The 12,208-nt window shown below is 39.4% G+C and overlaps 1 protein-coding gene across 2 annotated transcripts in view; it reads left to right on the forward strand.

Annotated features, from left to right (window-relative positions):
- The first annotated feature begins 1,948 nt into the window (after positions 1-1,948).
- trp (transient receptor potential) overlaps positions 1,949-12,208 on the forward strand; it is a 61,262-nt gene continuing 51,002 nt past the window's right edge. For both annotated transcript variants that reach the window (XM_072297709.1, XM_019044380.2), the window contains exons 1-6: positions 1,949-2,084; positions 4,853-5,027; positions 5,890-6,034; positions 6,676-6,771; positions 7,722-7,864; positions 9,838-10,039. In XM_072297709.1, the coding sequence (XP_072153810.1) occupies positions 4,867-5,027; positions 5,890-6,034; positions 6,676-6,771; positions 7,722-7,864; positions 9,838-10,039 (747 nt within the window). In that variant the 5' untranslated portion in view covers positions 1,949-2,084; positions 4,853-4,866. The remainder of the gene's footprint in view (positions 2,085-4,852; positions 5,028-5,889; positions 6,035-6,675; positions 6,772-7,721; positions 7,865-9,837; positions 10,040-12,208) is intronic.

The raw sequence follows: 12,208 nt of genomic DNA on the forward strand, positions 1-12,208 counted from the left end.
TGTGAAGAAAGGATTCAATTTCCATGTCTGTGAAGTTCTGAGATTGATATCAGATTAAAGCCCAGCGAACGATAAGTTCTTTATAAGTTTGAACACTGTCTCGAAGAAGCATGCGTAAGGCGTAAGCTTTAGATTAATCCGCCCGGTACATAAAGACGAGGCTTTTACCAGGTTGCATCATAGGTACATTGATATCAAAACTTCAGAGAAACTTACCTGAACTTGCGAAGTTGGGCATGTCCTGTTCAAAGTTTCACATTACAAAAAAATATATTATTCTATGGTCATATCTCGGAAAAATCATGGAAAGACTTAAAGCGTTCATATTCATTTACCCGCACAAAATATAAGGCACTGAAAAACTTGCAACGTCGCAAATTGAGATATGAATGTTCTTCACCTCACTGACCGTCGCTGATGAGAAAATGTCCTGCGCAATATCGGCGATAATCGTGATCCTCTGCCATCAAGTCGAAGCGATACTCTTGAAGGCGCTCTGAGCAACTATTCCACCACGGACGTATTGCACAGTATCAGACGAAAATGAAGGCGCACTAACAATCCATAACATTTCAAAATGTAATTGATACCAAAGCGCAGAGGAGTGTTCTACGATTATCTCTCAATAAAAAACTCCACAAAAGGTCATATCAGATCGGAATCAGGGTTGAGTATACTACAAACTAAACAAACTCAAAAATTTTTATCTTGAAACTTCAAAACGTTATGTAGATGGTGAAACTGTAGAAATGCGTATCTCAGTTTGCGGTGTCGCAGACTTCCTGTCATACTTTATTTTCTACATGGAAAACTACTGAACGTCATTTTTTGAAAATGTCGGTGATCTTTCTTCTGTTTATGAAGAATAGCCTGTAAAAATTTCAGGACATAATGTTGGTTTGGAATGGTAATGTCTTTTGAAAAATAAAATTGTAGCGGCGATTTCGAAACACCGGAACCGAGATACCCATTTTTGCAGTTTCGCCGTTGATGTTCCTCTCAATTTTGAGCATTCAGGGTCAAACTTTTCCAGATTTCCTTTCACCATGCAGCGTTCCAATATCTCAAATTTGAATTTTTGAAACACGTGAGGTAGCTTTTCACGGATATTTGGACCGCGTTAAGCAGAGAAGAACCAAACCACACCAGCTATTGCCAAATTTAATTGGGAAGTTTCACTTTTTACATGAAGACGGTTGTGCAGATTTTTGTGAAAATGTCAATGAATTTCAATGCATTTTCTGCATTTTCTGCATTCATTATAACACTGGAAAAAAAATACATTGGATCTGGGGTCCAGACTCTTGAAAACATTGACAAGAAAAAATACTCTTGATTCAATCGGATTTTTGCTTGAATCAAAATGAAATCCGCTTAAATTAAGAGGCTTGATTCTTGATTTAAGCTTGATTCTTGATTTAAGCTAGATTCTGATTGAATCAAGAGTTCTTTTTCTTGTTAATGTTTTAAGAGTCTGGACTCTAGATCCAATGTGTTTTTTTTTCCCAGTAATTTTTAAAGGAATCCGCACAAACGCTCTCGTGTAAAAAATTAAATTGCCCCATTAAATTTGACGATAGCTGATGTGGCTTGGCCCCTCTCTGCTAAACGCGGTCCATCTCTCAGATAGCTCTCAAAAATCTAAAAGCGAAGAAAGCGGCTTGAGTCTACAAAAAATACAGGAATGGGAACTGCATGAGAGTGAGGATACGTTTCTGATGGTGTGCGAAGTTTTCAGCCGGCCGGCGCGGCGAGGCGTCGATCTTGGACAAGCGTGGATTGGGCATGTTCCGACTAATGCTGCCGTGATATCGAAGAGAGCAGTAAGTGCATTTCTGTATGAGCCATGATTAGAACATGCTTATATGAGTCTCGAGGTTCACCCCAGCATGCAGTTAATGCTCTCTTCGCTATCACGGCAGAATGTTGGGCTAATTCGATTTGCGGAGGAATCCTTAGGCCGACGGAGCGGGCCACCCGAGCCGGACAGTCTGTGCTTGCTTGTCGTTTTCGCCACGATGGAGTAATCCGTTCCATCCCAGTTTTGGGTAGTGCTCCATTTTTTGGATAACGCTTTTTCCCAGGTAAGATCCCTCAGACCTATTAATTGCGATCGAGTCCGGCAAAATGTGCCTCGGGATGGAAACTCAAATTCATTGTTCAGCGCAACGGGGAAAAAACCGATTGAAGATCTACATAGATTTTCAGATTTTAATTGAGGGGCTCAGAGCACAAGGCGGATAAGTGTAGTTTCCTTAAAAATTGAGATATTAATGATTTCAAGTAGAACTAGCCTTGATGCATATTCTGTGAAAAATTTGCTTCCAAATTCCAATTTCATCAAAAAGGCAGTTTGAACTTTTTTCTCCACCATGAAGAACCGAGTAATTTCGAAACTTCATACACGAATTTCTCGAAATAGCAAAAACCGCACTTATGCGCCTTGTCCTCCAAGCCATTCACTTATCCTTCATACTCATTAAAACATTTAGTCAGAATGATACCCTGGGACAATCACCCTGGGTCAGAATGCCCATATTATGCATGGATTATTTCAGATAGTCTGAGGTCATGAAAGATCCCTTTCAAAGATGGTTCTTATCAATTTTGACCCCCTAATTCCCTCCGATCCTCCTCTGACCCCCTTTAGTAAACTTGCTTCTTGCATTTTTTAATCGGGGTACTTCTATATTTTATTCCATATCCTTAGCGTTTTTCATAAAAATTAAACGAAACACCGACTTTCCAGCAAACCTAAATCTTCATTTTTGTGACAGTTTGTTCTGGTGTTACACTGAGTCGATTTTATGATTTTTCTAGATATCCACAGATAATAGTCTTTAAATGAGCCAGTTTCATTCAGATTTTGGAAATTTAACTCACGCGAACACGCGAGGTGGACCTTGGAGGGCACTAAGCACCCTTCGGAGGTTGGGTCGCGTAGAAGCCAGGGGCGTAGATCCCTAGTTATTTCATGACCTTTGCGTTTTTTTATGAAAATGAACCAAAACATCGTATTCTCAGCAAATGATGTCGCTTCTGGAAGGAGGAAAATACTAGGACGTCAAACCATATTTTACCCGTGAAAAGATCGTAACATTTTCAAACTCTCACTGTTTTTCATTGTGAGCAGTTTAAAGAAGTAGTAAAGGGTTATGGTAAAGGGTGCAAGTGATTAATACTAACTCACTTTTTGAGTAACATTAATAAAGGGCTCCAGTAAATAATTTGTGTCATCCAGATATGTAGGCCACATCGAAAAACTTAATATTCAAACCTCAAAATTATCAAAATTGATAATATCCTCAAGGAGTCCCTTATTTTACACTTTTGCAAAAGTCTATGATCATACTTCTCCCTCTCTCTCTCTCCTCTCTCTAAATGATACGTTTTTATGAGTAATTCACAGAAAAATTATCGGTACAAAATAATTTTCACAGTGTTGTTTTAAGTGTTTTTTCAAATATTATTGTGGGTTCTATTTTGTAGAAATCGTCATTTATTACGATTTAGCACCATCGATGAAGTACGACGGACACTGACTGGACGGCAATACTTTGAGTTTCAGTACACCTTTTTTCGATAGTTATGCGTAATGTCAGCAAAAAAATTAACATATTCACATGGATAACCCGTAATATTAGTCACAATTTAGGGACCTAGCACCTTATTAAGGGGACTCCGTCCCCCCTCCCCCTCACCAGCTTCAAGGGTCAATAGTTTCGATAGGGATGGATAGGTAGACCGCTAGTTTTTCATAGGAAGCAAATGAACCGCGTTTAGGAAGAAACCAAGCCACGTCAGTAATAAAGCCACGTAATAATCGTAATGGATTTAAATAGAGGAGAAACTGTTTTGCCAACTCACAAACGCACATCGCCACGCGTGCCTTTTTGGGCGCTTCTGGGTACCAGATGCGCCCTTTCCAACCGTTCGACTCCCCCGATGTAACATGTACTATACTACATGCCCTTTTGCCTTATGGGTAATGACGCCATTCTGGTACACCCGGGAAAATTTGATTTTTTTCTGCATCTGGTATTCGTAAAAGTTTTCGTGAAATGTTTTGCTTTTAAGCATAACAATCTCGCACGAACGTATTACCTGGTTAAAGTATTTTAGGGCCTCCTAATGCTTTAAATACTTATATCCGAGGCAGTACTTTCAGATCGATTTGAAAATATTACGAACAGTCACGTGATCTCTTCATTTTAGTGACGTATTACTGTGCTACTTTGTGATTGGTTCATTTTATTGGCGCAGCATCGACACGTCAGCTGTTTGCGGCATTGAGCGGAAGGTTTAAGGTTATGTCATGGACCATGAGAATGAATAAGGACCCCCAACTCCAGTTAGCGGAGACATTAGCGCTGCCTATATTTTCATCCATGGCCGATGTCACCGCCGGCCGGCCGGTCCCTCTCTTCCCCGCGACCCGCGCTTCCCTTCCCCCTGGCTGAACTCCTCTTCACGCGGCCCCGCTCCCCCGCGACCTGCGCGCCCTACCTCGCGGCGTCGCGACGCCGCTGTCCGCTAGATCGCGTTGACGCACCAGCTTTAGAGGTTCCGCCGCTCTTTCCCGTCGTCTGATTTACAGTGGATCCTTTATGTTTCCATTCACCACCAACTTACGCTTGTCACAAAGTGCTTGTGGGAAGTTTCAGATCTTCGCGGTCGATCTGTAGCTTTGAAGGATTTTGCGTATAAAGAATCCCTCTTCAAATTCCATCTTCGTCAGCCTTCGGGTACATAAGTTGGTAGTAATATGCTTTGTCAAAGAAGCGCCCTTCAACGCTTGGGCGTTGGAACTGCTTGTTTTTTTTTTTTTGAATTTTTGGAGGTTTTGATGCAGGTGCGAGGGGCAGGATGAAGCCGACGGAATCGAAGGAGGACCTCCTGGGGTCGAAGGAGAACCTAAAAAATCCCCGAGAGTCCTTGCAGTCGACCGGCGGCGAGGTTGCCCTCACCCAGATCGAGAAAAGGTTCCTCTTGCTCAGCGAAAGGGGAGATATCGCCTCGGTCAAAAGGTCAGAATTCTCATGATTCGATCAATCAAATCCGTGAATTTTCCAGCCCTAAATTACTAAGTTACCCCCTTCCTTCCAAATCATTTGAGATTTTCAGTTTGTTTGAGCATTCCACAACCTAGCAAACGGAGAAAATTACCAGTTTGAAAATACGTATGCAACTCTACTGAAGTCACTAGCTACGTTCATGCGGAGAGGATGATTTTACTCGTTGTTATGGTACAGTACCCATAAGTACGTCACCAAAGTCGGAAATTTCGTAACTACCATTCATTCAATCGTAGACACGGAATTTCCGCTGATAAACGCGCAATTGGGCGCCACGTATGCGAAGCACGGGTAGACCGCTAGTTTTTCATAGGAAGCAAATGAACCGCGTTTAGGAAGAAACCAAGCCACGTCAGCTATTGCTAAAACTGGGCAATTCAATTTTTTCCAAGGAGAAATGTGTGCGGATTATTTTGAAAATTTTAAGGAATTTACTTCGCACTATGCAGAAAATTCACTGAAATTTGCACAAAAATCCGCACAGCCGTTTTCATATAAAAAATTAAAGTGCCCGGTTAAATTATTGGCAGTAGCTGATATAGATTGGTTCATTTCCTGCTAAGTACAAGTAGACCACTAGTTTTTCATAAAAGACAACTAACTGATCGCAGCCGAGACCCATTTATCAAATATCAATGAAAATAGTAGAACTTTTTTATCTCGAAAATTCATGGAAATTGTTTTTTTCACAGAGAATGTTACATTTCAAATTTATTAATCCTCTCAAAGAGTTAACGCGAACTCCCTGGCGATAGGTACATATCTCCGCTGTAATTTAGTCATAACTCTCAATGTAATTGTTTCCATCTTCCAGGATAATCGCTGAGCACAAAGATCACCCAGAACTATTGAACATCAACTGCGTTGATCCTCTGAACAGGTCAGCACTCATCGCAGCGATCGAAAATGAAAATATAGAGTTAATAAGAGTCCTCCTCGAACTTGGGATTGAAGTCAAGGTTTGTTGATGTTCCATTTTAACGAGTTCATATTGAATTGTACATTTCTGCGTTTTTTTAATCACTAGCTCGGAATCCCTAGAGTATTTTTTCAATCTTTCCATTATGTTGATACCACAAATCGTCGCTTCTCTGACGCAAGGGCGTATTTCAATTTCTACACGAGCCCCGGAAAGCATAGAATAATACGGAGAGCAGGGCTCATGTGAAAATTGAGAAGCGCTCTTACGTCAGAGGAGCCACGAAATACAGTTACCTCAATTGATGCAATGAAATACGTTAACATAAATAGATGGACCAATAGAATGGCGATGCGGCAGTAAAAAGAGCCTTCGTCTACTAGCTGGCAATAACTGCAGTGATAAATCTGTGTTCTGCAAAATGGAAGTTGGATTAATGCTAAATTGTATTTAAAATCTTCATTAATACTGTTTTCCCACGTATAGATTCTAGTTTGGAGAAGGAAAGAGATGAGGAAAAAACATATGGTGGATTGCATTTCACTCTCATTCATTGCTTAATTTGCAGTTGAAGCATTCAAATTGCTCCTTTAGCCGAGATACTTTTAAGGGAGTGATCCCTAAAAATTATGCTTATTTTCCAAGATAATTATTTAACTATTTAATTTTTTTTTGTATTAGGATGCTCTTCTGCACGCAATTAAGGAAGAGTACGTTGAAGCTGTGGAGATTCTACTTGAATGGGAAGAAAAAATCCACAAACCTGGGCAGCCTTATGTGAGTATGGAATTTGGTTCAAAGTATCTTAATTCACCGAGAATCAACACCACTTGTTTATGGTGAAGATTAAGTATTTGTATTTTTCTCCCAATTTATGCCCATCAATTTGCTTTTACCATTTATCTATTTTATTTTGACACTTACATGAAAAATTTTGTCCCTATTGCTGTGATAATACATCAATGTTGGTCGGTGTTTTTAAGCAGATTCTGCGGCAGATAAATATTAATGATGTTACAAGAAAGCACTATCTTAGTTTGCGTCGTTGCAAACTTCCAAATATATTTTAGTTTTTAAAATGAAAAATTAATCGAAACCAGTTCCTGAGAACTGGGGCGACTTTTGTGAACGTACTTGGGGGGGGGGGGGGGGGGTCTGGAGGCCAAAATATACCTAGCTCTCCTGAATAGATGACCTTAGGCAGTGAGAAAAAATGTATGGTTTGAGGTATAGTGATATCTGATATATATGTATGGTAATCACCAACAGACTCGGTGTTAACAAATACCGTAACTCTAATCAAATTTACCAAAAGTATGGTAAATGCTGCCAGATGTTGGTTATATCTATTCTACATCATCATTGTGTCAAAAATTAAGCAGACTCATGATAGAATTCACCATACTTTTGGTAAGATTTTCCTTTTTTTTTTTTTTTTTTTTTTTTTTTTTTTTTTTTTTTTTTTTTGTGCGTGTGAAAACTGAATGTGACTAAACTCATCAAAGAGTAAATGATCCCTTGCGCCTTGGTCCCAAAAAGAGATTTTAGTATGGAGAATATTCTTTGTAAAGTAATAAACATGAGAGTTTCCCTTTAAAAAGATAAAATGGAAGCAAAAATGTTGGTACGCTGCAATCAAGACACAACTCGTCGAAGGTAAGCCATCATTGTTTCACCTTCTATTGGTATCTGCATCTGATATCGGAATCTGAAAAATCATTTTTCAGAGTTGGGAAGCTGTTGACAGGAGCTCTTCGACATTTACACCGGACATAACACCGCTCATATTGGCTGCTCACATGAACAATTACGAAATCCTGAAAATTTTGTTGGATCGAGGCGCCACACTCCCCGTGCCACACGATGTTAGGTTAGTCGTCACGCTCGCGATCCTTTCCCATGTATACAGTCACCAATAATGAGAATATCAGTTAAAACTCACAATATTTAACATGCGTCCTTCACTTTCAGAACTATAATTTTTTTTAAAAAAAAGTAATTCGTATGCTTTGTTACTCTTCTCTGTGTAACGGAGGTCGTTCACATTGGAGGCATTTTAATTTGACTTGTCAGACACTTCGGGGGCAACATTTTTAACCGTGAAGAGTACACACACGTACATGGGACACAGTCAGATGGGTGGTAAATTGCTACGTTGGCGCATCGGAAAGTTTTCTTTTGTTTTTGCTTCAGAAGAAACTTGTTACGTGGAACCAGGCTGTAATTAAAGGGTGGAGATTTAATCACTGAACTGGGCTCATCTTCCTACGTTGCCACGCGATAGCTGGAAAGAAAAGATTTGCTAATGCCATATGGGGCCGTTCATGAATGGAGATGTTGCATGTGTGAGGAATTTGCGATTTGACTATTGATTCTTCTGTAAAAGTTCGCGAAAAACACGATGGTGACACTGGTTTTCTCAGAAATCAACTCCCAGGCTTAGAAAAAGCTCTCAAGTTGAGGCAAAAATGGGAGGGATATCCCACGCTATCCTGAGAGTCCACCTCTACATCAATACAAACTCTCCATGCAAAGATTGGGAGCAAATACATTAGCAGGGATGCCGTGTTTTCAGTTTTAGAGTCCTCAAATGGTGTGGCAGCCCTGTCAATGTATTTGCTCCCTATCTTTGCATTGAGAGTTTGTCTCGATGTAGAGGTGGACTCTCAGGATAGCGTGAGATATCCCCTCCATTTTGGCCTCAACTTTGAGAGCTTTTTCTGAGTTTGGGAGTTGATTTCAGAGAAAACCAGTGGCACCATTGTGTTTCTCGCAAACTTTTACGAAGAATCAACGGTTAAATCGCAAAGTCCTCACACATGCAACATCTCCATTATGTCGGGGGAGTGGGAAGAGTGTTTAGCCATTTTGTTTGTACATGGTAAAGGATGCGCGTTACGAGGGAGAAGGGGGGTCAAAAATGCCGGACAAAAGCGTCAACCAATTTTTGAACACCAACAGTAGCGAAGTGAGAATGATCGATTATCGATTATCGATGTTTTAACATTTGAAGCTATGGTGGAGAATCGATTATTAAGGTGTTCGTTGCGAACATCCTGTTTTTTCATCCTTTCCTATAGGTTTAAATGGTATATCAACCAATATCTCGCAATAAAGTATAGGTACAAAGGAGTGGCACACCATAGCATAAACCCTGTCAGGTTTTAGGTACTAAATGAATAGAATGGTTCGACCGCATGTTTGAGATTTTGTTGACACTGATCGCAAGAAGTTATGGATTATTAAATGATAATCATTCATGTTAAGAATTTAATTTAAAATTACATTGATTACTTCTGTGCTAAGGAAGAACGCCGTATATACATCCGAATGTTGTCAAATCACCGCTTATTAAACATTCATTTTTGAGGAAATGTATTTATATTTTTCATTGAAATTTTCAGATACTGTTTATTCAATTCCGAGATAATCTTATTGCCAAATGGGAGAAAAATATCCGCAAGTTTCTTTGCAAATTTGTATTTTATCAGAAGAAGTTAGGCAACGTCTTAATGCTCATTCGGCGTTCTTCCTTAGCGTGGCAGAATAGCGCCGTGCTAAGGAAGAACGCCATATGAACATTCGAGAGTTGCAAAATTTCCTACGATAAAATGTATATTTTTGAGGAAAATTAAGAATATTTTTCCCTAAAATTTTCAGGAACTTTAGATGAAATTGCGAAAAAAATTATCTGAACAGTTGGAAGGAAAATATTCATAAGTTTACCAGGAAATTCGTGCTTTATCAAAGGAAATTTGGCAAACGCTTGAAGGCTTCTACGGCGTTCTTCCTTAGCATGTCAGAATAGTCCTACCACTTGGTTTTTATCTCTTTTGCCAACAGGTGTGGCTGCGACGAATGTGTAACTTCAAGTGAGCAGGATTCTTTGCGACATTCACAAGCTCGGATCAACGCGTACAGAGCTTTAACCGCACCATCCCTCATAGCCCTCTCTTCCAGGGATCCCCTCCTTACCGCCTTCGAGTTATCATGGGAGCTGCGCAGACTCAGCAAGATGGAAGCGGAATTCCGCTCTGAATATAATGTAATTGAATGCATCAAAATTATCTTTCATCTCCTTTTTTATCTTTTTTTCTTTTTATCTTTCTCAACTTTCGTCTCTCGACGAAAACGAAGAGCTTTTTAACATGCATGCTCGGGAGTAGATCGAAGTTTATCGCGTTTATGGCTGAAATTGATATTATACTACGAGTTTCCACCCGTGCTTTACTTTTCTGAATGAGAATTGACCGAAAATTTGTCTTGAAGTTGTCTTTGATTTACCTTCTCTCGACAGTGGTATTGAAGCAAAAAAAATGCTACAAAATTTATCCAAAAACGGTTTGCAGGAGGTGAGTGTATGTTACGAGTGGACTTAAAATTGCGAAAAATCAAAATCTTTGCTGATCCTTATTTCGAGATATCGATATTTGAAATTTTCATTGTAAATTCTTGTTTTTTACTGATTTTGATCAGATTTTATATTTATTCGTCCATTGAACTGGTGTTGATCCGTTCACGTTTCTATTTTTTGATCGATTTATGTCGATCGAATACATACCCTCTCCTTACATGCAGAGTTCCTATCGAACTCTTTTTTTAAACTGAACAATTCGCCTTCTGCTGCGCCGGCAGCAATTGTTGTTACGAGTATGTTGTGCGTGGTGATTTTAACTCATTACATACTCAACTCTCTGAAGGCGTTTCATGTGCGCAAGTAGCGCAATCTGTCGATGAACGAACGAAGTAGGAATTGAGCTGTTCTCCAACAGGGTGCTCTACTTTCGCACATTAAACGCCTTCAAAGAGTCAAGTATGTAATGAACTGAGATCAGCACGCACAACATAATCGTAACAACAATTGCTGCGGACGCAGCTGAAGGCGAATTGAAAACAACCGTATAATACACGTTGAAAAACATTTTAGCTCTTTTATTATATTGTTACCAATAGAGAGTTGTATTTTATGGTCTTCTCACGGGGGATTCTCGAAAAATTTTTCATCATAAACTAAAAAATGAATTAGTTAAAATGGAAAATAAACTATACCGCACTAAAATTTTCAGTCTTGGCGGGAAGTTTAGCCTAAACTTTCCGCATGACTGAAGAAGTGCCAACAACACAATCCTCTTGAAGCAAAAGAAAAATGTGACATAAATTTACCCAAGAACGGTTTGCTGGGGCCAAATATATGGTGCGTGTACCGTTCACGGTGCTTCAAAAGTTTACTTTGGAGACTTCCACAACTTTGCTCCGACCGATATCCAAAAACGTCATTTCCGTCTAAGAATTCGAAACTTTCCTATACATGTCTTCTCATGACGTGGACTTTAAGATGATTTAGAAGAATTATTGGTAATACTTGCTTTACTTTAACTCTGCAAGTTTTCAATGTGTTTATGAAATTCAGGGGATCAACTAAGATTGAAAAGATCACGTGAATTGCATTGTAAGTTGTAACTTTCCCAAGGAAGCTTATCTCTGTAATTCATTTTTGCATTACTTTACATTTTTAATTAATATGTAAAGCTAACTACAAAAAGACACCGCCACCCCCCCTTCACGACTTGTCTCTATGTTGTATACTGACTTTGTAGCTCTCGATTCTTTTTAAAAAGTCAACTTCAAAATGGATTGAATCCTGTCATGACTGAAAATTTTAGGGCGGTATAGTTTATTTTCCATTTTAACTAATTCATTTTTTTAGTTTATGATGAAAATTTTTTCGAGAATCCCCCGTGAAAAGACCATAAAATACAACTCTATAATGGTAACAATATAATAGAAGAGCTTAAATGCTTTTCAACAAGTATTATACGGTTGCTTTCAATTCGCCTTCAGCTGCGTCCGCAGCAATTGTTGTTACGATTATGTTGTGCGTGCTGATCTCAGTTCATTACATACTTGACTCTTTGAAGGCGTTTAATGTGCGAAAGTAGAGCACCCTGTTGGAGAACAGCTCAATCCCTACTTCGTTCGTTCATCGACAGATTGCGCTACTTGCGCACATGAAACGCCTTCAGAGAGTTGAGTATGTAATGAGTTAAAATCACCACGCACAACATACTCGTAACAACAATTGCTGCCGGCGCAGCAGAAGGCGAATTGTTCAGCTTAAAAAAAGAGTTCGATAAGAACTCTGCATGTAAGGAGAGGGTATGTATTCGATCGACATGAATCGATCAAAAAATAGAAACGTGAACGGATCAACACC

Source organism: Bemisia tabaci, chromosome 3, assembly GCF_918797505.1.
Source record: "Bemisia tabaci chromosome 3, PGI_BMITA_v3".
Lineage (NCBI taxonomy): Eukaryota > Metazoa > Arthropoda > Insecta > Hemiptera > Aleyrodidae > Bemisia > Bemisia tabaci.